Genomic DNA, 27,861 nt, shown 5'->3' on the forward strand with positions numbered 1-27,861 from the left:
TATAAAAAAGTCCAACAAACACAACATATGAGATTCATTTTTTTTTCCCCACGTGGTGACATTTCTGGAAGCTTTAAAATCATTTTTCCAGGACAGTTCCGGTTTGATTCACTTAGCTCAAACAACATTCACAGTATGTGTCTAAATGGCATTTCATGGTTAAGTAAATGCCCTCAGGGTGTATTCAGCTCATTTTAAAGGCAGACATCTGAAGAGGGTTTTGGAAGCTTCAGGTAAATGTGAGAAGAATTTTCTACAGGAACCAAGTGTTTTATTACAGACAGAACTGAATACTTACAGGGAAAGTTCCTAGGAAAATTAATGGCAATATCAACAGTGTTCACACAAACAAAAACTGTTCTTTTTCTATGGCTAAGATACTCAGTATACTCAGACTCTGTCAAGGTAGCTGGCAGGCTGCCAAGTTTGTTTGGTTTTCCAGAAACAAGTTAAAACTTAGTTTTAAAAAAAAGTTTTTTTATTAGCCAATGGGCAAAATGTTTGAGGTTGTTTTTTTCATTCAAATGATTAGATGGGTTTTGGAATTACAGATGAAATACAGCACAAACTGTTTTTAAATGGTTTTCTGGGTTGTTCTAACCCTTTCAGAGAAAGTGATAGTTACCATTCTGAGTCAAATCTTTAGTTTACAGTAATGTAAAACAGAAAAAAGCAACAAATTCTCACAGATTATAACAATGATCAATCACTTGTTTCAGCCCTTTTGCTGGGTTTATGAGTCAAGTCAATGTCGAGCCTGATTTCCAAATTTGATGGGAAAAATGTTGACCTGAGCTGAGAGGACATGAAGTCTTTTGGTTCAGGACAATGAAAGTTATCAACAGAAACAACCACCATTTGAGGATGAAATGTCAACAATTATAGATTGAAACCACACATATACTGCATACGATGAAATGGAAATGAATATTTAACTAGAAAGAAATTAAACTATATATAGTATAGAGTAGTAATGGAGGTACTACTCAATAAATAGTTGATTTAATAGACATATCTGCTAAAGTGATTCTCCTCGATTACCTCCATAGCATTTCTGTTTATTTCTGACTGTAGCGGATTCTTTTTCTGGGTAGCATGCAAGAACACATTTTCCAGTCCATCAGTTCATGATCCAGTGTGAGAGAAAATGTCTTCAGTTTAAGCAGGCAATTACACAAACATTAATGATTACATGAAGGGATTTATTTTAAATAAACCCGTGATCCTTTGCAGATGGAGCACAGATTTGAGCGCTGTGACGATCCACTGGAGGTAAGTCAACTGTCCAGTTTTATGCTAACCGTTGTCAAGTCACTGAACAGTATACATTTGCTCATCTCCTGCTCATGTAAACCCAGTGGAACCAATTAAACCGAGTTTCCAAAAACAGTGACAAACGACATCAATGAAAGCACAATAACGACAATGACTTGACCGTGACAACTGATTGAATGTTGTGGGGAGAAAATAGGACCTGGCACTATGAGTAGTCAGCACATTTATTTATTATTCGGACATTTCAGCTGGTAAATGATACCTGAATCTGTAAGTTGCACTCAAATGTGAGGACTGGGTGGACAGAAGACACTGTCCTGTGTGTTACCACAAGGTTCAGACATCATGTTGGTCTGCAGTGTAAACATACAGTAGCTAATGAACACTGGTACAAAGCTCTACCTGCTTTACATTTTTATTCACTACTCACAGAGGGCTAAGACTGGAGTAACACAAAGGCAATTTATTTTGACAAACGGTACCTGAGCCAAACCTATCTCTGTGGCTGTGGCCTCACAGCTGTTCACTTCCTGGTTGTCTGTGACCAGGCAGGAGTCACCCTTTCACACATGAGGAGCAGTTGAGATGATCCTTTGTGGTATTAGTGTACCCAGATAGAATAAGGGTGCTGGGGTCCCGCTCAGTCATCGGACTCTCCTCATTATTCAGGATATGCTTGACCAAACAGCGCACTGCCTCCTCGATGTTTGTGTTTTCCTGTGGGAGGGAACGAAAGAAGACACCTTTTACTTTTTAGTATCGGTCCATCAGTACGACACTTTGGTTCAGAGAGAAATATCTTTCAGTGTTTGCCCAGTAATTTTCTAAATCGCTTCTTTTTCCATTAGGCTCTGGTTATAATGGCATTGCTCTTACTTTAGCCCAGCACATATATGCTAAACTGACTGTATAAATTATGTGTTGAGCAGATGTGGTTTAGCTGCAAAGTAAGTCTTTTAGCCTTTAGCCTCTTTCCAAAGCCCTATAACTTTTTACATTCTGAGATCCATAAAAAATGCACTAAAATGATTTGTTGACAAGCCACCTCAGTCTAACTATAAATGTCTTTTCGACCAGTTTCAGCCTGTTCAAAAAGCTGCAATAATTGCCCCCAAAGTGTCTCCCCTTCGGTACCTTTGCCGAGGTCTCGAACCAGGCAACAAAGCCATTCTCCCTGCAGAAAGAGTCCAGTTTGGGCTGCTGGGAAGCCAGCTGGTCTGACTTATTGGCCAAGAGTACAACTGGTACTGGCCTCCCATGGTTCAGGGTCACCTGAGGAGAGAAGAAAGATGGTACGTGATGGTGGTACAAACTGTAATATCGTATGACTTACTTTTTAGGCTATTTAAAGTTTAACCATATGGGAATTTTTATTCTAAAATTACCTTTGTTTTATCTATCTGCATGTAGGATGTAACACATTTAAATTTGAAAGCAAAAAGCAAATTGTCTTCTAAACAGTACAAAGTAAAGGTGTCCTGCTTTATACAAAATAAATCATACGATGTATCACACAAAATATGAACTGAACTGAACTCAAAATGATAAAGCGTGTCATCGAGAGGGACAAGAGGGGATAATCTTTCAATTGTTGCACTTGGACACATAAAAAATGACAGAAGTAATTGTGTGTGAGTGCTTGTTTCAGGAAGATAAACTGTCAATAATTGATTTTTTTTTGACCACTTGGGGGCAGTTGTTTCTCTGATTAAAACATCTACCTGCTGCAGCCAGAAACTACACTTTGAGAGCTGCGAATGACTAAAAACAATAAAGTAAAAATGAAAATGCCTCTGAGATGGTAAAAATGTCCTACCCTCACATGTGTCCAATGTTGGAACTCAGACATAACTTTCTGAAACTGGCAAAGCATGTGAAGGTGAGGGACGTGCCATTTTATTTCAATGATTGTCCCATCTCGCCCCTCGATATGACAGCAGGATTTTCGCGACCAACTGTGGACGCTCAGAACAATATATAAACACTTTGGCCTGCATACATGGTTGAACAACAGGTAGTGCACACAGAAATTACTGAGCAAAGCACCTTTAAGTAGCATTAGAGAACAATCGCAGACGAGTTGGATTGCAAAACATGAAGGAGCTTCTGTGTGCAGGCTAAAACTTGACAAAGTAAAGTCCAGCCATGTGCAGGTACACTGCGAGTTTTTACACACAGTGAAAGTTAAGAAAGGCCTCAGTTTGACGTTTTCTACTGGATGTTGAGCAGAGGCGGTTCAGCTTTAGTCACCTTAGAGTCCAGGTCCTCCTTCCACTTCAGCACGGCGTTGAACGTGGAGGCCCTCGTCACGTCAAACACCATCAGCGCTCCCACCGCCTCCCGGTAATAGACACGAGTCATGTTCCCATATCGCTCCTGTCCTGGACAGCATGGGCAACCGTCACACACACACACACACACACACACACGTGGATTCATGTAAAGACACATTTCAAGTCTGTAAGTAATCAAATCAACTCACAGCACGGTTTATTATTGACAAAGATAAAAGATAGCGAGTGTGAGTTTGTGTGTGTGTTTGAGTGTGTTTAGTCTACAGTAGGTGCCATCATGTGACTGATAATTTGACCATGGGATCATTTGAGTCACAGCCAGGCACAAGATCTACATTCCTCAGCCAGGCTTCAAATGACAGGGAGGAACTCAGTGGACAGACACACACACACACACTCACTGGGAGTTCATATCAGGCACTGCAAAAACCTTCATCCCAGTTATGTTTTGTGTATCCCCGATTTGTAGCAAGTTAGTCAGCATGCTCTTGACATGAGTTCATTGGAAACCAAGTATGATCATTCTTATGCCCTGGCAGAAAACAGGACTGTGTAATGACTCATAAATTGCCCCTACTTTCCTACAATTGCTGTCAGATTGATTTCAAATATTCAAAGTATTTCTACGAGCAGCTTTAATAACTTCTAGATTTTCACAGCTGCTGAAGGTGAAACAAAACGTTTTTGTTTCCGCAGATCCCCAGACACGCACAGAGAATAAATCCTAATCCTGGTCTACATTCAGAGTTATATAGTTTTAACAGTCACCTGATGCATAATAAGTCTGCAAACCAACGCGTGTTACGGGGTCGTTAAAGTTTAACAGACCTGCTATGTCCCACAGCTGTAGCCGGATCACAGAGTCATTGTCCCACTGCAGCACCTTCAGGGCGAAGTCCACCCCGATGGTTGCTCGGTAGTGCTGGGAGAAGATCTGATGGACATACCGCTTGATGATGGACGTTTTTCCTACTCCCAAGTCCCCGATGACCAGGACTTTGAACAGAAGCTCCTGCTGCTGCATGGCTGCCAAAGAAAAAAAATAAAAAGGAGACTCCAGAATAATGGAAACTTGGTGAAGGATGATGGTGCGCAGGAATCGCAATAAAATTGTAAAGAGCTACAAGAAAGTCATGGACAGCAGAAGAAATGTTGCTTCCGGCCGATGCACTCGGGGAAAATGTTGCTGTGATCCAGTGTCATCGAGATGTGCGAAAAGTCGCCTTACTTTATCACTTATTACAATCTGAATCCGTACTTCACTGCCGTCTCCCAGCTTCTGTCTACTACTCCCACACGGTCGCTGTGGTGCGTTCAAGCCCTCCTCGAAATTTATCGAGCCTTTCCCTAGATAGGCACACAATTTTCAGTAAGATAAGATGAACTTTATTGATTGAAATGAAATTCACTTGTCGTGGCAGCTCACAAGAACAGCATAGAGTGCAAAAAGCAAGACGTCTGCAAAAAACTGTTACAAAAAAATATAGAGATAATAAATTAACAAGTAAACACTGTACAATATAAAGCTATATACAAGTCCACATAAGGGAGGAAAAGAGGAGAAGTTTAGCAGTTTAACTATTTTTAGAGGTCATAGTCCTATATTCATAATTTTACTTGAGTAAAAGTATAGATGTATTAACAGTAATACTTAATGTACCAAAAGTGAAAGCGGGAATATATATTTTGTTTTAATATGGTTTCTGTAGGAGGACAAACATGACACAAACATTCTTAACTTTTTCCAGTGCTGTAAAAATGTTTATAATAAATATTACATTTCAACATTTCTGTCAACGACGATGTGCGTCACAGCCTGCGACACACGTTTCAGCGCGGCGCGGTGCCACGCAGGTGGCTGTTGTAAACAAACCGGCGGGTGTGTCATGGGCCATGGATCCCAAAGGGAAAAAGCGAAAGATAGCTGATGAGAAGGGAGGATTCAAGGAAGAATGGACTGAATCATTTGCTTTCATTGCCGATTCGGAAGGATTGCCTGCATGTTTGCTTTGTAATGAGAAGTTGTCAAATAACAAAAAGACATTTCCGGGGAAGGCATGCTAAATCTGCAGCAGACCACCCAGTTGGGAGTGAGAGAAAAAGTGCGAATGCTTTACTTCTGGAGAAATTAGATAGATAGATGAAGATTTAAGATTTAAGAAGATAGATTTAAGAGGTGGATTGCATCTCCAAACTCCACTTCTGCTGCTAGTTTTGTTGCAACCCGGGAGATAATAATAACGCATGGAAAACCGTTCACAGATGGTGAGTACATGAAGGATTCATTCATCAAATTGGTCATTTTGGTAAGCTAATATAGCTAATATACACTTACAGCCTGTGTTCCCTTCATATAAGGCTTATATAAGGCTTTTAATTTTTTGCGGCTCCAGACAGATTTGTTTTTTTTGGTCCAATATGGCTCTTTGAACATTTTGGGTTGCCGACCCCTGGCCTAAATGTAGCATTTCCCTCTAAAATGTGGTGCAGCAGAAGTCCTATAAAGCCAGGCCATAAACATGTGTAACAGTGAAGTTATATTGCTCTTCTAAAGTCTTCTAAAGTACACAAGTATGTTTACGTGCGCTCACTGTGTGCGTGTGTTCCTACAGCCTCGAAGGCAGCAGCGAGGCTTTAGGATTGCTGCTGCGCCGCTGTGTATGCACTTACGGTAATGGTGCTGATGAGGGCGAGGAGATGCGTGTATGTGTGTGATTCTGCTGTTGTGTCCTGCTGCCATTTCATCTGCGGATCCTCGCGGAAATATCAGCAGTCCTGGTTAAATTAATCCGTGGCTCAGCTCACCTGTCGGTTTGGACACACAGCAGGCTCGTCTCATCTGTAAAAACGGGCCAGATGTTGATGGTGGACAAGAGGCCTGGTTAATGCGATGCATGTTATCTCTGTAAGCAATAGCACAACCACAGCTACTCCAGAGAATCGTTTTAAAAAGACATAATCATCAATATGGGATCTGCTTTTTACGCTTACTGAGCTCTTAACTTTAAGGTAGGTCATAATTTACTGATTTTTATTAGATTGCTGCACTGAATATTAAGCATTGAAATGAATAACAATACTCATCTGTGGCATTAGGCTAAGTGGGGTAGGGCCTCATGATTCAAACAATGTACTGTTTGTGAGGTAGTTTATTATGAGACTCACATATCTGTTGGTAACTAGCAGTTGCACGTAGCTGCTATGTCTTCATTAAGGTTATGTTTGGCTTCAAGGCCTCATTGTGTGTTAAAACAACCTGTCTACTATCCACACCGGGGGGGCTGACTACACCACTGCTTAGTGAAATGGAGAGGAGCGCCTCCCCACCCCTTCCCCTCAAATTAGATCACCAAACTGTAAATCACATGGACACCGCTGAGATGATGTGAGCCTCTTACTGTCCTTATAGTCTGTGGATTACATTCACGTTTGTGTCTAATCTGTATTTAACACATCCTCTATTTAAGCTATTTTAAAGTAAGGGCATGTAAAGGTACTTATTTACTCTAATTTCTTCTGTATTTTGCATTATTTTCACAAAGGATACACAAAGGATTAATATTGTTACTGAGCAAAACTGCAGCCAAAGGTCAAGATAAAACTGTGTGTTAGATTTCAAGCTTGTTTCTGCAGTGGTTTTGTTTGACAGAGTACACACATTTTGTCCACAGTGGAAATGTATAATTTCCTTTGCGCTGAAGTGAATGTCTTAACACTGGAGTGAATGTTCATCCATATTTTTGTGATTTTTTTTTTTCTCCCAAAAAAAACCAAACAAATGAAAAAAAAAATGTTTTTTTTTGTTAAGGCATGACAAATATGTGAAGTCAAAATCAAACCAAAAATTCAGATTTTATCACATGTAGCCACATGTCTTGATGATTTCCACCTGTAACAGAAATATCTGTGGGGCTTTTTCTTTACATATTAAGTGTAGTCAATTCATCATTGATTATTTTGATTAAAAGGTAATCGTCTCACTCATTTTTTCAAACTGAAATGACGCACCCTCAAAGAGAGAATTTGCTGCTTTTCTTTGTAATATGATAGTAAACTCAGTATCTTTGGGTTTGGGATTGTTGGCCCAATGAAACAAGACATTTGAAGCAATATTTATGGATTGTGGTGACTGATTTTATTTTCTCACAGATTTTATTTTGGTGAGACATGGAGACGATATGGCTTTATCAGTTTCGTCTCATTGTCATTGGAGACTCCACGGTTGGAAAGTCGTGTCTGATCCGGAGGTTCACTGAGGGCCGCTTTGCCCAGGTGTCAGACCCGACTGTGGGGGTGGACTTCTTCTCACGCCTGGTGGAGATCGAGCCGGGTAAAAGAATCAAACTACAGATCTGGGACACTGCAGGACAGGAGAGGTTCAGGTAAAAACAGTTCCTTTCACGATCCTTCTTGTCATCCATCATCAAAACGACATCATGACCTTCATTCAAATCCCACAAAAGGTGTATTAAATGATGCATCTACTGATGTACATTGTTTTGTACACAATGATTTTACTAACTAGTATTTTTACTGCACAGTTTCTATTGCTGTTCAAAAAACACACCAGTGAGCCTTTCTGTTGCACTGAGCGGTCTGTTCTTTCATTATCATCTCATTATGTCCTATTATTCTTTATTATGTTAAATATTCTTGACCTGTTTTTTGAAGAGCCCTAGACAGAGTAAAGAGGCAAAAAAGGTATTGAAAGATGGTCCAGCACATTGATAGTTCTGGTCCTTTCATGAGATTAACATTTAAAACAGAAAATATTACGAATTCTAATTCTTTTACCATGACATGATTGGTTGAACTTAGCATTGCCGAATTACATTTGTGAGTGAGGAATTACACCAACAGGCATCTACAGCTCAGTAACCCCAGGAATGAATGTCATCAGAATCAGAATTGGGTAAACATTGTAGAGGAAAAAGGAAAATGAAAGTCAAGTCTGAATAACTGTATAGTGCAGCAAAGACGTTCCTTTTTTTAACCGTGAGTTAAACGATAAAGCTGGTAATAATATATTTATCTTCCCACCATCCAGGTCTATCACTCGAGCTTACTACCGTAACTCAGTTGGGGGCCTTTTACTCTTCGACATCACAAACCGTCGTTCCTTCCAGAACGTCCACAACTGGCTGGAGGAGGCCAAAAGCCACGTCCAGCCGCACAGCATCATCTTCCTGCTGGTTGGTCATAAGTGTGACCTGGAGGCCCAGCGTCAGGTGACCCAGCAGGAGGCAGAAAAGCTAGCAGGGGCCTTTGGGATGCGCTACGTTGAGACATCGGCACGAGACGCTATCAATGTGGAGAAGGTCTGGATAAGATTCAGTTTTGTCCTCACAGACACACAGTCAGCTATGATTTTTTTACTGTGTGTCGCCAAAATGTTTAACCCTGAAATGCTAATCAAAAATTATTAGAGTTGAACTTCATCCCCAGTATTATTTCCTTTGGACTCCACCTCTTGCCATCACCAGCTAAAAGTACACAAAGAATTTAAGATGGTCTAACCCAGTGTTAATGAACTGATAATTTTCATACTGCCACAATAGAAGTGGAATTAGCAATTGCCAAAATTATGGTAAACATAATAAAATTGTGCAACCTGTTTGCTTATTCTGATGACACATTTACATGTTTTTGACACATTTTGCTATAGTGTAGATCTGCTTTCTGTTGCGGACTAAAACATTCCCAAAGCCTTTTATCAAACCAACATTTCTATGAATGTGAGTCATTATTAATCAGTTTATGTTTCTTCACAATCTGGTTTTGATTCTCATAAGGCCTTCGTGGATCTGACGAGGGACATCTTTGAGCTGGTACGTAGCGGGGACATCAAGATCCAGGATGGCTGGGAGGGCGTCAAGAGCGGATTTGTTCCCAACACTGTCCATTCCTCTGAGGAGGTCGCCAAGGGCAGCCGGCAGTGCTTGTGTTGATTTACCCGATTGCTGCAGTGTGTGGGCTGACAGGTGGTCAAACTTCATTGGACTCCATCTGTAGGAGATCTGTCTCGTCTTGGCTGCACTCAGGCCAGTTTTGGGTGGACTTAAAATATTTCCCAGCTCTGTTACACACTTACTTCTATATATAAGACATTATTTTATCATTTGGGTCCCTGTTTATGGCTCCAAACTTAAGACACTCTGTTGATTACCCTAACAGAAGCACAAGAAGCATCTTATCCGCCTCACTGTCCTGTGTGCATGTGTGTATGACTGTAATAGTCCTGCTGTCTTTGCAGCGCTTAGCAACACTTCAGCTTTACTGCACTTTTGGCCTCTCTTGATGTGAACAGTTATACTCCAGTGGCCAGTTATGTTGTTTGGTACACATCTCTTAACGACTGATGCTGTCAGTGTAGTGTGTTCTGTGCTCATGTTAATTTAAGTCAATCAAGACCGAGCTTCTTCCTTTTCATGCATAATACTTGGAATATGTTGCAACCTTGTATAGACTATATCTTGTCAGAGGTGAGAAGGAAAGAGATCTTCACTGATTGCATTGCTCTACAAATCCAAGCGGCTCAACACATAAATAGAGTGTAGGGTAATGAAAGTGAACTCAAATTGAACCAAAGTTTCAGATACTGTCATGTTTGTTCGTCTGACTGTGACCTGCTGGAGAGAGAGAGTTTGCACTGTGAAAATGTTTAATGAGACATTTGCTGTTTGCTGAAAGAAGAAGTGACTGTAGCTGCGTACTGATAGCCATTATAACTTGATCATAGCAAGGTTTGTTTTAATCAATATGGTAAGTACCCAGTTCATGTTTCCTGCTCTGGGTTTAAAGACATTAAAGCCTTTTGAACGTAAACCCCAAAGTGTTCAATATTAACTAAATAAAAAAGACATTTAAATTGAAGACATTGAGTAAAGATCATAGGAATACATTTTGTAAAGTACATAAATGAGCCGGCATTTTGTGAAATAATTGGAGATATTATTAAAACTCAAGTCATTCTAAAATATTACTTAATCAGTCTTTATAATAACAGATTTTTTTTTATTGGGGTTCATTTTTATTTTATTCTAGATATTTTAAGCTAAAAATTGTAAAAAAAAATGTTTTATTTCATAATGTCATTTTTCTCAGTAAGAACTTATTTAATATCACATTTTATTTGACAGTGTCGCTGTTCATGACAGTGATGTCACCTTCCCATCACTTCTCAGTCAGACACACGTGCCGTTGTTATCTTAAGCTAGCTCAACAGCTGCTGCCAGAATTAGCCAGTTAATTCCTCTTAGTTAGATCATTAACAAATGTGAAAGGTGTCTCATCCATTTCACTTCTGCTTCTGTAAGTTAACAAATTATACAGACACAGACCTAAATCGCTCAAGCTCTAAAGTGTTAATTTAACAAATGATCAAACAAGCATCAATGTGAAAAGACAGTGTTAGCATCATTGGCTGGCTCCTGCTGACAACCACACAAAAGGACAATCAGGATTCTGTGTCGTTCTGTGGGGAACATCATCAAAACTAGAGGTAACTCTAACAGATTATCTTATCTATTATCTACCATAAATCAAACATTATCTGATGCTTTCCATCTCACTATGCTAGTTAGCAGCTAGCAGTTAGTCAACAGCAGCACGAAATGACTGATTCAGGAGCTAAGCTAGGAGGAGCTAACTGGTTTTATTTGGTGGCAGTTGTTGAGCTAGCCTAAAGAAGCGTTATGTAAAACTTATAGTTTAAAACATTTAAAATTGATCTGAAATTATGTGAAGAAATAATAACTGGCAACCCAAAACTCAGGAAGGGCTGCTAGGTGCAAGGCTAACTGAGATTTTTTGCTAACAGAAGCTACAGGAAGCAGCTGTTAGTTGTTACTCTGGTGAGTTGACGCAACAGAGGACCAATTTACATAACAACAGCACTGTTATGACAAATGGCATTATGAAATGAATTGTGACATTATAGAAAGTGACATTATGAGATTTTTAAAAAGTAGCATAAAATAAAACTGAGGAAAAATTGTCATTCTGACAGAAAAACATGTAAAACTGCTGAATTAGCATTTCATGTTAATTTCTGAAATAACTGAACACCTTGGGGCTTCATACATTTGGATTTTTATGTTAAGTTATGTTAAGTTTTTATGTTTGAATATGGAGCCTGCTCTTACATGTCATAAACTCATGCTCACACTTACAATCCATAGATTCAATCATATCCATATTTATAATCAATGCAAGCCTCCCGTTTAACTTTAATTTTCAAACAAAATAATTATTATTTTTTTTTTTTTATAAAATGTAATTGGCCATTTCACTCAGTACCAGGACTCTCATCAGAAGGAGCAGAGTTAATGAAGTGTCTTTTGTTATTTGGAGATGCAGCAGTATATCTGGTGCAAGGACAAAAATCACCAAGTGAATACATTCTGATTGTTTGAATGCACCTACAACACTTCAGGTCAGGCTGGTTTTATTAATACTGACTAATTCATTCAACAGTTTAGAAAGAACGGCAAGTGGGCTCATTTATTTTAACTGTGCTGTGGAAGTGTCTCTTTTGAGTGCCTTTTGGAGGAAGAGAAGCCTAAACACACACAATCAACTTCCTGTTCATAGATAGAACTGTGTGTTTATCCTGTGAATATTAAAATCTCAAGTGTAAGGTGGTGGGAAACACACTGATATCACATTATACCTGTAAATAATTTATTTGAAACCAAACCCTGACAAAGTTGACTGTTTGATGTTGTTGTGACTCTGCTATTATTATAGCATCGGTGTCATCAATAATAAATGCATGGGGACGTTTATAAAGATTTGCCTCATGCAAAGATTGGGGGTGCGCTGCTTTTTGTATTATGATACTGACAAAAGTGTTGGGTAAAGTAAAATTGCAGTACTGCTAGATTAATGTAATACTGTCTGTGACCACTAGAGGGCAGACTTAGCTTGTGGCGAAAGAAGGAAGAGGGAGGAGCTATTTCACATCAAGTACGTTTAACTATAGTACTGTACTTAAGAACAAAATTGAGGTACTTGTACTTTACATGAGAATTTTCTTTTTAGACTACTTTCTACTACATTTTGAAGGGAAATCTTGTACTTTTTACATCACTACATTTCTTTTATAACTTCCATATGAAACATAATGAAGAGCTTCTAAAATGTGGTTCTTTGTTGACTAGACGTTTTACAGAACATCAGTTGGCAATTGTTTTGATAACTGTTAACTCATTTTTCATGGAAAAATATTTTATGGCTCTGGTGCTGGTGCTTTTCCTTTTAAATATTTTATTTCTCAGATTTATTTATTTATTTTGAGATTTTCCTGCACTTTTCCAGAGTTTTAACTTGATTTTTAATACTATAAATACTTACATACTTCTACTTGACTAACAATGCAGGACTCCAACTTGTAATGGAGAATTTTTACAGTATGCATTAGTACTTTTAGGTAACTAAAGGATCTGAATACTTCTCTACTGGTCTTAAGGTGTTAATTAATTAAATAATTGTGGCCTACACCACTAAAAACCATTAACATTTTTAAAAAATAAAATCTAAAACTATTTATACTGGTCAGTGGTGGTCTACAGAATAGAGAAGCGAGTTTATGTTTCAACCCTGGACTATCAGCATGAATCTGGGTGGAGAAAGTTACTCCACTCAGTGTTTATCTAATGCCTCTTAGTTCTCAAGCACATCCTCATTCTTTTAATCCTCACAAATGAAATACTACAACCAACCTGAGCAACCTTTATATAATCACTGGCTCATGTTGTCTGAAATCTGGTTACAAGAGGTGAATCTTCAGATTAAGACGGAAACATGAGTTTTCAGTGCAATTTATCCCATGCGGACTGTCTTGGAGTGTAAGTAGCTGCTTTCACACAGTCCTTTTTAAATAAACTAAACTCAGTCATCTTTAACAGCCAGGGGGTAGAGTCATATTACAATTGGCATTGTTAACACGAGTCACTGGTGAGTCAGAAAAAAAACAGTGCAAGTAACTTCAAGAGCCTCTGGTATGCGGTTACTGAGAACTCTTTTTGCTACAGGAAGGAAGAGGTAGAAAAAACACACACACTTTGAATCCTGCTCGTGGCAGATACAGTGTTTTATTAAAAAAAAAAAAACATCGAAAATACAGCTCGTATTGTACATGACAGCCATATGTACAGGATATAAAACAGAAAGACAAAAATAGATCATTGCTGTTAATGAGATAGCACAGAGGGGAGATGACAGTATTGATATCTGAAAGGCACAAGGGCTGGGCATGCAAAGCACTCAGTATGAGTCACAGCCATGTGGCATAACTTTTTAATGTTAAATTAGCCCCTCCTGTAGTTTAACACTGGCAGGCAAGCAAGAAAAAATGCTAGTGTATATCTCCAGTGAAACTCTTTATCCATGACAGACACTGGACTTTTTGTTTTACCAGCCCCGGCGCCTTTCTCTGGCAGACAGATACTTCTTCAGGCACCAGATAATGGAGTCACATCTTCTAGAAACAACAGCTTTTGGAAGATATACGTCAACTTCTGACATGTCTAAAGAGGTGAGGGGGCATTTTCTAAAATGTTTGGGTACATCTTTTTGATTATCTCTTCAGAAATGCTCCAATACTACGCCCACCAGGTCCATTTTATGTGGACAAAAAAGGGATTAGTAGACTTTGTACAGTCTGGATTTCAGCAGCATCTGGTGTCAAACAAAATGCCTTCAAGTGTAATTTACAAAAAACATCTCTTACCAAATTATACTTCAGGTGATATTTTAAGAAAGTCTGTTTGTATAATTTACAGCATTATACAAATAAAAGATAGTTTAAACAAATACTGTACACTCTACAGTGAAGCACTTTACTAGAAACAACAGAAAAATGCTTTCAACAATAAGTTACATCAATTCCAGAGGATTGGGGTAAAAACATTTTAAATTACACAATTTTAAGACCGACTTTCAGCAGTCATTCTTTGTTTTGGAAAGCTACGTTTCCAAAGACACGTTCATTTGGTCAGGAAGGATCACAAAGTATTACAATTAAATCATTTTATGCTGCAAGACGTGCGCAACAAAAGGAAAATATTAAATGAACACTGCGACCAAAAAGATCATCCCACTAAAAACTGTACAAGTAACAATTAAAATGCATCTAAAAAGCGATATTAATTGATTGAGAAGGAAAGGCAAAACAAAAGTTATCCCACACAAGCGATACTAATATTTAAATATTAACAATTTTATCTGAAAAAAGTCAGTTAAGTAATAAAAATAGAATAAAGTTGAATAAAATACAAGTGATGGGAGCTCAACAGACAGAGCTGCCAGGAACAAGTTTCAATTGAAACTAAACAAGAACCTTTGTGAAAAAGACTTTTCACAAGGAAGTAAAAACATCCAAAAAAAAAAAAGGGGGTGAAGAAGATATATTAGTGGTGATTGAAGACAGGCCCTTGTTTGGAAGGAGAAACCCAGTTCCCCAACACCAAAGTGAATCTTGACAGAGATGGACAGATGTTAATTCAAAACAAATAACTGTGTGTTGACAGAATTTTTAAATGCGCTATTCCTCGGATAAGTCGATGCGATTAAGTAGCTTCTTAAGTGCACAATCAACCTCCTCAGGTCTGCAAAACATCTGGGCACAGCCTTGCAAAAGCATTTGACACAAACAGGTGCAAATGTTTAAACCAAATCTGAAATTAGCAAATTAACAAAACTGATTATTTAAAATTCACACAGATGTTTCAATGCCCTGTCCAACCAAACATAAGCAAATAAGTATATGGATGTATGTTTTGGACTGAGAGATAGATGGGGTCTACACTACAGTAATAACCAGAAAGAAATTATATTTGTTTTTACCAACATTTAAGAGGCCGTTTACGGGTTGAAAATTGTTTGTCACCCTTTTAGCTGTTAAAAGCCTTTTCCAGACCATTTTAGTTACCTGTTACAGGTTGAAACGAAGGCCACAAAACACTTGCAAATACAATTTCAGCACAGTCTATATGCAACAAAAACAAGCACAATTTATGAGACTAATTTCATACCATTTTAAAATGCTGCCAAATACAAATACTGTGCAGCTGTCCTGCGGGAGCGGGGGGACCACAAAGGCCATAGTGTGTTAAAACTCATCAGGTCTGTCAAGCGTGAACTCAACCTCAGACACCGAACAGCACAGTACATCACAACCATGTGCTACTGACCCTGGCTGACACTGTAAACTACACAGCTTCAGTACTACCCTGTTTACATGCAAATAAAAACCAGCAGGTGCAATAAATGGGGACCAAGAGACTTGATAGCTCTATTGAAAACTATTCATGTTCCTTATGCGCTCACAAAGTCTAGCTGAGTGTCTCGACAGTTGCACACTTACTGGCTCAAGACATCATTTTAGATTTTTTAAGCAATGTATGTGTGCCAGATGACTCTACACACGGTTACAGCAGACTGACAACAGACAAACAGTAAAGCCCAAATCAGTTAAAGTGTAACATTCTTCTTCAGTTAACAGAAAACAAAGCTTCATGAGAAGCACTGCTGTACTCTTTGTTAGTTAAGTCCAAATTATGTGTTATAGGTAGATCTCCAGAGGGCTAACGCTGCACACAAACAGACAGATTAAAACAGAGACATGGGCCAGAAAGTGGCTTTGCCACAGTGTCTAGCCGTCAAGTTAATCAGCCTCCAAGTCAGAGGTAAGATGTGTGTGGCGCTCTCTTGCCTCTCCTTCCTTTAAACCCGGGGCTGCGTTCCAGGGCCGCCTACACTGTAGCATTTGGCTGTCAGTTCAACCAGACTGCCAAAACCGAGCGTAGATGCTCTGCAATGCTCCCCAGGCCTATGTCAGTCTGTATCAAGGGCTGCCTGCTTCCACATCACTGTCGTCAGGAGCGCCTTTGTAAATCGGGCTCTTGGTCTGAAGCGCAGGCTCGTATTTGCGCGGGGATTCCTTCCTATTGGAAGCTTCATTGCTGTTACGAATACCATAGAAGAAGTAGATGGCAAAACCTGGAAGGAAGAGAGGCAACAGAAGTTACAAAACAGTTGCAAAACAGTTGCTTGTGCAGCATCAGAAATGGTAAACACAACGAAGGCGTACCGATAACCATCCAGACGGTGAAGCGGACCCATGTACCCAGGTCCAGCTGCATCATGAGGTAGATGTTGACAAAAACACTGAACAGGGGCAACCACGGAAGCAGAGGGACCTTGAGAGAAGAGAGAAACAGTCAGCATAATTATAGTTTAAAATTGACCTGGTTGTCCTGGTGGTAGTGCTAAGCGAGGGAATCGGGGGGAAAAAGTGTGCCAGAACAAGCAACCAGAGTCACCATCAGTGTAGTATTTTCAAAAAACACAAAGAAAAAAAAGGGTCCATTCTGAAGATTTGATTGTTACCTTGAATGTGAGGGCCTCTTTGCTCTCCGGCTGCCTCCAGATGATGATGACGCAGACAGCACAGAGCAGAGTCAAAATGACGCATGGCACCAGGACGGCCGAGTGCCCAGCAAGCAGCTCTGGGAGCCAGTTGGCCAGGATAATGCACAGTAAAATGATAAGAACCGCTGCGGGGAGAGAAAGAGGACGGGAAAGTTTGTTACAGTGGCAGCGGCAAGATGCCTAATCAAACATAAGGTTGTCAAAACATTCTTCAGTCTTCTCTCAGATATACTTACAAATAACAGCAGTGGTAACATAGACAATGGTCCCAGAGGTCTGTGTTGGGCTCTTTCGACTTGGGCAGAAGAGCAGCTTGGCGGAGAAGGCCTCTCGGGATGGCCTATCGTCCATCTCGTCACCGCTGTCCCCTCCACTTGCGGCCACCGTCTCCCCTTCCACCAGCTCCACCAGCTTCTCGGTCTGGCTGGACGAATTCAGGGCGCCTGGCTGGTACCTGTTGATTAAGGGAAGTGTGTAAGAGTGAGTACAAAGAAAAAGATTAACGGCTAGAAATATTGGCTGAATGTAAATAAAGGCTCTGAGAGAATGCTGTGCTTTCAAATTGTTTTTGTGGACATTAGGCAATGACTGTTGGTGAAGCCGCTGCTAGAGAGTGTTTAATACATGATTACAACTTCAGAAGAAGTCGGGACTGCGGCCACAGTCAATAAAGGTGCTTACCTGAGGATGAGGACGCAGATGGCCACTAAAGAGTACGCCAAAAGAGTTCCAATGGACATGAGGTCAACCAGAGCTGCCAGATCAAACAGGAAGGCCATCAGAGCTGTAAGATACATAAAAAACAGAATTGTGAGAAACATTTATGCTGGCCAGACTTGGCAGCATGGGACAGACACAGCAAATAAAGCTGCTGGCTAGAAACAATAATTAAACACCACAGGGAACACAAATAAAGACACACAAAAAGACAAAGAAATGACAACATGTAAAAGGGACAAATAGGCACAGGGAGCTTACCTGCAACAATACCAGAAGTGACGGTTGCCAGGAGAGGAGTCTTTGTGCGAGGGTTCATCCTGGACAGGACACGGAACAGCAGCCCGTCTTCCGCCATGGCGTAGATAACACGCGGCATAGGGAACATAGAGCCTAGCAGACTGAGAGAAGATCAAGAGTTCTTATTAAAACTTGCATATTTAAAGCTTACAGTGTTCTGCAAAGCAACATTTTGCAACAAGACAACCATTTCCTTACCTGGTGGACAGAGCACAGAGAGAGCCCACAGCCACGATGTATTTAGCAGGAGCCCAGCCAACGTGGTTGAAGGCCTCAGGAAGGGGACTCTGGGTGTTCAGCTGGTAGTACGGCATCATCAGTGTAAGAGCGGCAGACACGCCGAAGTAGGCGAAAAAGCAGATCAACAGCGACGCCACAATGCCAATAGGTATCGATCGCATGGGGTTCTTTGCCTCTTCGCCTGTGGGAAATGAAACATAGAGAATTAGTTGATAAGAAGCGCTCCCACGACAGGGAAGGGAAACACACAACCAACATTACCCACATCCATAAAAAACAAAAATATGTTGCAGTTTTTGCAGCACAGTCTTGACAAAGATCAACAAGGTGCTGTATCACCCAAAAAAGAGAAAAAGAGCAAGACAAAACATGTGTACAATCCTGATTCATGACTTAGTTCAATCTCACTTTACGAACCAAGAAGAATGGGAAGCACGCATTTTATTGTTAATTGTTTACGTTGCTGATTTTGTGACCGCCCCACAGTGATCATCATGGAAACAGTAAAACTGCTCACTTGTAGTTGCGATGCAGTCGAATCCTACAAAGGCGTAGAAGCAGGTGGCAGCACCAGACAGGACTCCAGCGAGGCCAAACGGAGCAAAACCACCCACGCCAAATTCCTCCTCAATACTGAGTGGCAGAAGAAGAGAGACATATCATTAAAAAAAAAGAAGAAGAAGGGGGAAAAAAAAGTAAAACTATGATTTAATTTTTGGACAAAGGCAGCTGCCAAATACTGACTTTGAAGTCCTGCTGCTGTTGGTCTGGTTTATGAAACTCAGATAGTCTTCCTCTGTCAGTCTCCAGTTGGTTGTGTCCCCCTTAACAAAGCCAGAGATGATAACGAAGCCCAGAACAACCAGATTGATGCCGGTGAAGATTTTATTCACCAGCGCCGACTCGCTCACACCAAAGGCCAGAAGTCCTGAGGGCGCAAAGTACAGGATGAGAGGAGATTATTGGAAGGAGAAAGAGTGATGTGATAGAGAAAAGAGAGAATTCAGCACCAGTAACAACATGTCCTGCTATGTGGGTGGATGTGTTCCTACTTCATTACTTCCAACATGCAGTCAGTCACTGACACCAATTCACCAATTATTTTGTCCTAACACTGTTACTGGCATGCCACACAAGGTGCAATATTAGTGTGACAACTGTTCTAGGTGTTATGAAATGTTTTTAATGCAATGCTAGCAATGGCAATGAAGAATCCATAGTGCTCGAAGTGTACCAATATGTATTTCACAACCTGTTGTTACAGCATGTGAGTCAAGTTCAACCAAAGAGGCATGTTCTTCCTCAGATTTTGTAATGCTAAATGTTACAGATAAGACTTTCATAGTTATTAAAAAAAAAAAGAGACAGAAAATAACTCGGAAATGCATTGAATTTCTTCTTGGCTATGGCCAACTCACCAGTGAGCAGCAGGATGAGGATGAGGGCGAAGAGGTCGGGGTAGGACGCCAGCACCCCCCCTGGCACCTGCATTGCCATAGAGGCTTTGAAGAAGCCAGAGATCTTCTGCTCAACCAGGTTGTCAAAGGTGGAGCTCCATGCCCTGGCCACACTGGCCGTGCCTAAAAACAAACAAAAAAACGTTAGAGTTTCAGTTTCAGCTCTCTACTTGGTTAAAAATGTATTAAACTCATCACAGTTGTTTCTACAGCAAAACTGCAACAACTCCACTTGAAGTTCAGAAAGCTCACCTATCACATAGGAGAGAATGAGGTTCCACCCTGTGATGAAGGCCCAGATTTCTCCAACTGTCACGTAGCTGTAAAGGTACGCAGAGCCCGTTTTGGGGACACGGGCGCCAAATTCAGCGTAGCACAGGCCTGCCAGCATGGAGGACAGAGCAGCGATGAGGAAGCAGAGGACAATAGCAGGTCCTGCCTTCTCCCGGGCAACCTCGCCAGCGAGGACGTAGACACCGGCGCCGAGTGTGGAACCCACTCCCAAGGCGATGAGGTCCAAGGTGGACAGGCAACGGGCGAATTGGGATTCTTCACCGGAGGAGTTTAATACCCGGCGACGCAGCAGCATTTTGCCAAAGTTGGCCAGAATGTCGGCCATATTTGCTGTGACTGTGTGTGGGTGCTAAACTAGGCTAAGTGTTTTCAATCCTTCTAGTGTGGGCGTGTGTGATTGACACAGCTTAAACAGAACACGTGTGACTGGACTGAAGTAATTTGGGCAGATGGTCAGATAAACCAAATACTTGTTTTTCTTTATTGATCCTTCAGTGTAGGTGTGTTGACGTGGGCAACAGTCACCCGAGCACACAGAAAACAGGAAGCAGCAGGTCTCCGGTCACAGTATTTTGCAGCAGCAGATTAGGACCTGTGAAGAAAACAAAACAAGAAAACAAGTGCTCAAAACAGGGAACTATTCAGTAACTGCCAGAGATTACATTTCACACAGCTGTGTTTGGCACGGTGGGATTATTTATGGCATAATTTCTTTCCAACAGGGGACATTTTCTAAGAAAGGCGTTCAAACTGCAGGGAAAGAACAGTCACAGTCAACATCATGTTCTCTCACGCCTGGCCTATGCATATAAGCAAAAGCTGTCAAGTTAATTTTTATAGTCGATGTCATACACAATGTGTCAGTTGGGTTTAAATGCATTTCAGGTGAGCACAGGCAGCACCAGAGGTGTCCCAAACCTCTTCTCTCCAGCAAAAAAGAGAACTTATAAATGCCAGTTACGCAACTTCAGGAATTCATAGCTCCACCTCTCACAGCACAGTGTGATGAAACACAGTGGGGCACACAGAGACCTCATGAAGACAAAAGAAAACCTAATGCTATCTTACCAGTCTTAAATGTAATCTTAATTTTGCCATGACAAATAAACCTGCCCTGGTGCACACCCATATAAAAACAAAAAGAACACCTAGTCCCGTTCCTCACCACTCCCTTGCTATGAGAATATGCAACTCAACTACTCGTGTCATGTTTTTTCAGCAGATACGAGCTGATAGGGAGAAGCCTGGGAAAGCCGGAGGCTATATAGCGATGATACAGTTTATTTCTACGACCTCATATAAACAAGGGAGAGGAGGACAGCATGAACCTGGGGCTCGATAAGGAGAACCAGCAGTACTGGGAGAAAGCTGATATAGAGATTAAAGTCACAGCATCTACAAAAATGCACCCATATCTCGTATAAAAACGACAAGAAAAGTTCAAGCTAGCAATTAAACCTTGAAATTAAATTAGAATTGCAAAAAAAATATAATAAAATAAAATAAAGACTATCATGTCATTTGAAGTGAAATACATCTGATGTCTCGATCTGCACTCTTTGATTCTACCGTCTCTACAAAACCTGTGGTGGGGTAATAACTGTTATTGTTCCTTAACCGAAATGCAGTATATTGATTACCGTCCTAATCATTATCAGTGATTAAACATGAAAAACACAGGCAAAACCACACTCAAGGACAACAACAGCACATTTTACATCACTAGCAATGAGCTCGTCAAGTTCAGGAAAGGCCGAATGATAACATTTACTTTCCTATGAAACACGTGCACCCATACATACACCTGTGGGACAGTTCATAACAGGACAAGGACACTTTGCACAGCTCATCTGATCAGAACAGATGCACTGTTTAATGTTTCTGTGTTTGTCTTAGAAGGTGGAAAGGCTCCCGGCTGCATCAACACACACACGCAGATCGTGAGGTTTGACGTAAATCACTGACTGAATGCAGTTCAACACTGAGGGCAACGACTCTGTTTGACAATTAGTCTCCAAGAATGTTGCAGGATAACATAACGTCCCACAGATTGCTGCCAGGTCTGAAATGCAAATGTTGTTTCATAAGATTTTTTTTTTTTTTTTTGGCCTGAAACTGTTGCTTAAACAGGTTAGGCCAGTGTTGGGTGTACTCCACCTGGACTGAGTGCTAAACCAAGACTATGAGGAAACTCCTGCTGAGGGACTTGGTTGGACAAACACAAATGGAAACAGATTGGATGATATATTCCTCTATGTACTGTGAGCACAATCGGATAAATGTTACATTCTAGGGTAAATGATTTCTTCTGAGAGGTGCCTTCAAAAAGAGTGTGCATGTGAATGAGTGAGGGCGAAAGTCTGTCTCTAACAATCCAGCATGACTCATTAAAACAGTATGATGTTGTCTCACTACATGTGTTTTTTGTGGTGCGTGTTGTCTGTGTTGGATTACGTCCTACTTTCGCATTTTAGTAAAGTGACGATTATTAATTATTAGTGATAGTGTTCTTCTAGGTAATACACAAGAGCACACACGTTTGTAATGTCAGGGATGAGGCAAGTTTATCCTTTCTGCAAATACTACACTATTTTTATCGCTACTACAACTACCACTGCCCTGACTAACCATTAACAATTGGGTAAAATGAAAAAAGTAAATGATTAACTCGACTCTTGAGGGTTGAAGATAAACTAGTTGCTGTTATAATGATTTGGAGCAATCTACAGACAAGAAAAATCATCAATCGATCAATCTGCCATCAGTTTTTCCAACAGGACGCTTGAAGTCAGGATTCAGCTTTAAAGGCAATGTTGCACCTGTTCTGAAGCTATTAATGCAGTGACAGCGGATTCCCCCGTGTCAGTGCTGAGGAGGCGGATAGACGTTTCAGGCCTATCAGTCACTTCACCGGTCAAGCAGCAAAGACGCGAAACACTAACCCACCAGCATGACCGTCTACCTTGATCGTCTGGTAGGTTTTTCTTCCCTTGTGTCAAGTTAAAATCTGAATTTAATCCTCAGGATTTTCCCCTTCAAGAACTTAATGAAAAGGAAGGTAATACAAAACAGTTAAAACTGGTTTTGCTTACATGTCTAGCGTCCTATTCAAATTTTGAGGGAATTATGTTTCATTCATTCATTCATTCCTGCCTGGGGAAACCAGGTCAACTTCCACGTACTTTCAGGTGGTGCTGAGAAAAGTGAAATGAGAAATGTGTGGATAAACTCCACAGCAGAACAGTACCAGGACAAATGAAGAAAGATTATTTAAAAATTTTGAAAAATCAGACACATCACATGTAGCTGAGTAAAACACAAAGTGGCCAAACAGTGTATTCCCTTACTGACCAGCTTATGGAAATTCACTGTCAGTTTAAAAAAAAAAGTACAGTATGTGAGACAATTTTAAATAAGGAAGGTTTAAAAAAAGTCTTTCAGGCTTAGATCATGTGATGGTCTAATTTCGTCCTGTTCTTCACAGCACGCAGGATACAAGGTCTCACAATGTTTCAGCACAAAGACAATATTCTATTAATACAATAAAAATAACATAACCCATTTATCAAAGCGCTTCTAGTCACACAATTTCAAAAGAGAATATCCTGCCTAGTACAGTTAAGTGTTGGGAGGAAAAAAAAGACAAACACTGCCAAACAATGAAATTAAAAACAACACAGAAAGCAGCCAATAAATAAACATTCAGCCCTCTGAAGACCGATGGGAAACTGGTACATGGTGGATATGCTTCCCCACTCCCTACTTGGTGTGACATTCCAGTTGCATTTTCCACTCGCACACCAGGAACTGAGATCTGAGAGTGTCGACGTTATGTCAATAAACATTTTTTACTAAACTACTGTGCCCAGCTCGCTGTGATCTCCCCGGGGGTTCGCCCAACACATAACGTTCACCGAGCAGGACAAAGGTGCTTAACTGAAACTATGCTATTCATTGGTAAGGAAATGTTGCATTTTCCTTTCAATATCAGGCTTTCTTTTGTGTCCGCAGACCACGTTGTGGCCCAGCTCCCATTTTAAGGTTACCGACCTGAAACTTTAAGGTTTGACCTCACTTTAGGAGGTGGGGGCCTCGTATAAGCAATGCTAGAGCCACCTTTACCCTAATCGATGCCTCCGTCATGTCGACTAGTTGCTAATCTCTTTCTTGTGGTTTTCACGAGGGTGCCCATTTGCGTAAGTGGGGCAGATTTGTGCCAGTTTGAGTGGAGGTGTGGTTTATAAATATGCCGCGTGCAAGATCCGGTATACATGAGAAGACTTGTGCGCCATTTTCAGTACACATCACTTGTAAGCAAATATTAAGTGTGCACAAGGGATTTTGTTGTACACAAGTTTACTTTCTTCAGCAACAGCCCAACCACAGTATCTTTAAATGGTGATAGGGCTTTTTATCTTGGATTACTATGGTTAGATTTGGACCAAGAGTGCTCCGGTTACAACAGGCTTCAGGGATAATGGTCCTGTTCCTTGACTTAGCCTTGTTGCAACTCCTGCCACAAACTCTAAGAGGATTACTGGAGAAGTAGCAAACCTGCTAACCTCATTATAGCTTGTTGCTGTTCCTCGTTAAACCCGTAAACAACGTAAGGCTTTGTTTTGACTGCCACTGTTGACAACGACACCAGCGCAGCTCTACAGTTAAATGATCATTTCCGCGGTATCGTACTGTAGTAAATTTCTCCCAAAATATGCTCCCAGTTTAAAACCCAAGACAGATTATTCCAAAAATATCCACTCTGATTTTAGTCTAAAATTCAGAAATGTAAATAAAACAATATATAACAAGTTTTCTTCTCAAACATAAAACTGAATTCATCCACAGTTTATGAGTGTGCGACTAAAAAAAAATATGCCTACAGCCAGAAACAATGTGGTATTCTTGTTTCTTCTTCACAAAAGCATGCATAGAAATACAGTTTAATGGTTAGATTTATCGGAAAAGCCTGCAGCCGTTTGCCCTGAACACTAATATTTGCAGAGATAACCTGACTGTATCCTCATTTGTGAGGCCAGCAGCTGAACAAAGGGAACAAAATGTCCAGTCCCCTGCAGGGCTAAACATCCACTGAAGAGAGCAGCGCTGACCTTACATGACCCTGGAAGGTACCTTGCATTATGATTGTCCAAGTCAGTGAACTAATCATCACACACACACACATATATACACACCCATACACACACAATGGTTTTCCATGTGTTTGAAGTTGTGAACAGTGTGTCTTTTAAGTCAGAAATATGTGTTTGTATGTATAAGGTACAATATAGTTTCACAGAGAGGCTGTATGTGTTGTTACTCCATGTGTGCACACTTGTGTGCAAGAATGTGCGGACAGACCGACCACTGAGACTGAACCGAAAGACCTTTAAGTCACCTGGTTGAAAACCACCAAGCCTGCCAAAAACTGCTCCCGCTGTGAACTGGAATGTGACAAACTAATGAATCTGGTCAGTTTCCCATAACCAATGCCAACACCGTCAACATTAACGGCTACGACAGCACAACTACAAATCTGCGCATTATAAGAACGGATAACCTCTTAGCTACACACCTTTACACGCCACAGAACCAAAGTACAAGCCAGAAAGGTTGAGGCCACATAAGCAGAAAAAACCTGACGCATGCGTTATATGTAATTTTGTCCTGTAAGTATTTAATTCTGCTCCAACTGAACAGGTTATCACACTTCCCAGCTTCTCCCAGAAATACATTTACAATTCCAAAGTTGTGCCAAATAATTTGAAGCTCATTCCTTAATATGAAGAATCGTTTTAATAACATTAGGGGTTTTGATTGGGGGCTTGTACGGGGCACGATAGCATGCTGAAGAATTTATTCAAATACCTGCGTGGAAGTTTTGAATACAAAAACTGGTAGAGCCCTACACAATTCACAGGCATTTAACAAAATCTGCCAATTTGTCAAGACAAAACCTTCACTTGATAAGGACACAGACCCTCACAGGTTGCACAACTCCGGAGGCAAAAATCACCAGCAGGTCTCCTCAAATATAATGTGATGTGTGCTGACGCAAGAAAGTGAGGAGAACATGTATATGATGGGGATTGTTAACAGGCTGCAACGGTTACAGTACAATAGATTTCCAGCACATTTACTATTACACTTTTATACAGACGGTTTACATTTCTAATGCAGGCTAACAGCAGCTCTGCTGTAAATCTCACCTTCAAGCCGGCTGTAGTTTTTGTCTCAGCTGGGGTGTCTCTGATATTTAGCTTAACCCTCGGTTTTAATACATTACAGTTGAACAGTGCTAAAATGACCAGATGATTGGATCAGACACATCCTGACAAAACCCTGACCAAGATGTCATTTAGCGTCGACCTGAGCTAAAATGGCTAAATGGTGATTTAAGCCTAGATTTCGAGAAAGTAACGTGGCAGGTCGTTAGTAACCTCTCTATTTCACGGAACACTTCGCCCCATCAAACTGCCGCAGATTTAAGTGACACTGCATACCATAACTTTGTACTCTCGAGTTCACCTCCACAAACTTAATTCACATTATTTCTTACATGCGGAATGGCATTCAATAGGCTGATGCAACACAAGCGTGGTGAACACCCTGAACGCATGCTACGGAATAATCCCGGAAGGATGAACCACACTGATGGCGCCGGCGGGTGTTGCAAATTAAGGTTACTGTAAAGGCTACATTTTCGGACACTCGAAAATAGCTTTACTTACGGACAGTGTTGACCAAATAGGGCGATGTTTAGTTGATCTCCATCTGTCAGGGACCGAAACACCAGCGCGCTACGTGGCTTTGGTCGGTTCTCGCGTGGTGCCAATGTTGCCTTCAGAGATTATGGAAACATCGTTTCTACCTCGTGTACACACAGAGCTCATGCCTCTGGTGTCTGACTTGTGGGCGGCTTTTACCAGAAAACAGTATTGTTAGACTGATTGAATATAAACGAAATGACTCATTAGTATTATTATTATTATTGGTACTATTCTTATTATATACAGGCTTCGTAAAAGTTGACGCTGTGTATTTCTATCCGTCTTTTCAGTTATAAATCAGTTGACTCGTTTCACTTAAATTAATTCAAAAACAACTGCAGAAAATTGTGTTTAAAAAAAAAAACAAGACATGTTTTGTTTAACGAGAGTGGAACGGATTTTCAGATATTCGGCGACTTCTGGAGGTCTGTGAAAGCAGCATTATCGTAACCCTAGCACACCTTGCTAGCAGGATTTGCTAAACAGCTCGGACCAAAACAATGAATGAAAAGGGGAAGTGATAGCACGAAATAAGCGCAGAGCCGCGGATTTTAAGGAAACGATCACCTCTCATGAAGTGTTCGGGTTTATACTTTGTTTTAGTTGCCCGTGTAACATCGTACAACAGTTCACTACACCAGTCCCCCCCGCTCAAATGAGAAATAAAGCCGCGTTACAAAACATCAACTACTGCGAATAACCTGAGAAATGTATATAAAACTCGTACATAAACAGCCTTGTTCTAAAACACAAAGCACCAAGCAAAAAATTAGGTACGTTATGATCTTTTAAAACATTAGTGCGCCAATACAACTGACAACATACGACGGAGGATTGCATCAGTCGATTTCTACGAGTATTAGTAGTTAAGTACACGACACTGGCAGCAACATGTCGCTGGGACATGACTTTGGTTAAGTAAAAATAAAATATTTTATTGTACGAATGGAACATGATAATAATACCTTAAATATCTTCTGGTTGGTAGCAGTCAAAGGACACAGACGAGAAGCACAGGAAAACCGCTGTCTAGGTAGCTGACGAAATAACCCGCCCGGTTATGGGTGGACTCGGTTTTCATCA

The 27,861-nt window shown here is 40.6% G+C and overlaps 3 protein-coding genes across 6 annotated transcripts; 1 reads left to right on the forward strand and 2 right to left on the reverse strand.

The window, feature by feature from the left end:
* Nucleotides 1-495: 495 nt before the first annotated feature.
* On the reverse strand, nt 496-4,911 carry rab38c (RAB38c, member of RAS oncogene family). Of its 2 annotated transcripts, none has more exons than XM_046410290.1 (5): nt 4,798-4,911; nt 4,398-4,595; nt 3,526-3,656; nt 2,410-2,547; nt 496-1,992 (listed from the first exon to the last, which is right to left on the reverse strand). In XM_046410290.1, exons 2-5 carry the CDS (start codon nt 4,591-4,593, stop codon nt 1,831-1,833), a joined length of 627 nt encoding a protein of 208 aa, XP_046266246.1. In that variant the 5' UTR covers nt 4,594-4,595; nt 4,798-4,911; the 3' UTR covers nt 496-1,830. The 2 variants fall into 2 exon arrangements, with proteins under 2 accessions (XP_046266246.1, XP_046266245.1); XM_046410289.1 differs by having other exon boundaries at nt 4,694-4,896.
* A 700-nt stretch (nt 4,912-5,611) lies between these two features.
* Nucleotides 5,612-9,994, forward strand: LOC124070402 (ras-related protein Rab-39B-like). Of its 2 annotated transcripts, none has more exons than XM_046410288.1 (4): nt 5,612-5,834; nt 7,719-7,951; nt 8,617-8,887; nt 9,362-9,994. In XM_046410288.1, exons 2-4 carry the CDS (start codon nt 7,737-7,739, stop codon nt 9,515-9,517), a joined length of 642 nt encoding a protein of 213 aa, XP_046266244.1. In that variant the 5' UTR covers nt 5,612-5,834; nt 7,719-7,736; the 3' UTR covers nt 9,518-9,994. The 2 variants fall into 2 exon arrangements, with proteins under 2 accessions (XP_046266244.1, XP_046266243.1); XM_046410287.1 differs by lacking the exon at nt 5,612-5,834 and adding an exon at nt 6,031-6,578.
* Nucleotides 9,995-14,389: 4,395 nt separating this feature from the next.
* Nucleotides 14,390-27,861, reverse strand: slc7a3a (solute carrier family 7 member 3a). Of its 2 annotated transcripts, none has more exons than XM_046410284.1 (12): nt 27,744-27,861; nt 19,970-20,603; nt 19,679-19,840; nt 19,005-19,188; nt 18,778-18,893; nt 18,219-18,441; nt 17,982-18,121; nt 17,685-17,787; nt 17,240-17,457; nt 16,962-17,128; nt 16,663-16,771; nt 14,390-16,571 (listed from the first exon to the last, which is right to left on the reverse strand). In XM_046410284.1, exons 2-12 carry the CDS (start codon nt 20,334-20,336, stop codon nt 16,417-16,419), a joined length of 1,944 nt encoding a protein of 647 aa, XP_046266240.1. In that variant the 5' UTR covers nt 20,337-20,603; nt 27,744-27,861; the 3' UTR covers nt 14,390-16,416. The 2 variants fall into 2 exon arrangements, with proteins under 2 accessions (XP_046266240.1, XP_046266241.1); XM_046410285.1 differs by lacking the exon at nt 27,744-27,861 and adding an exon at nt 26,740-26,985.

This window comes from Scatophagus argus, chromosome 14 (genome assembly GCF_020382885.2).
Source record: "Scatophagus argus isolate fScaArg1 chromosome 14, fScaArg1.pri, whole genome shotgun sequence".
NCBI classification, from domain to species: domain Eukaryota; kingdom Metazoa; phylum Chordata; class Actinopteri; family Scatophagidae; genus Scatophagus; species Scatophagus argus.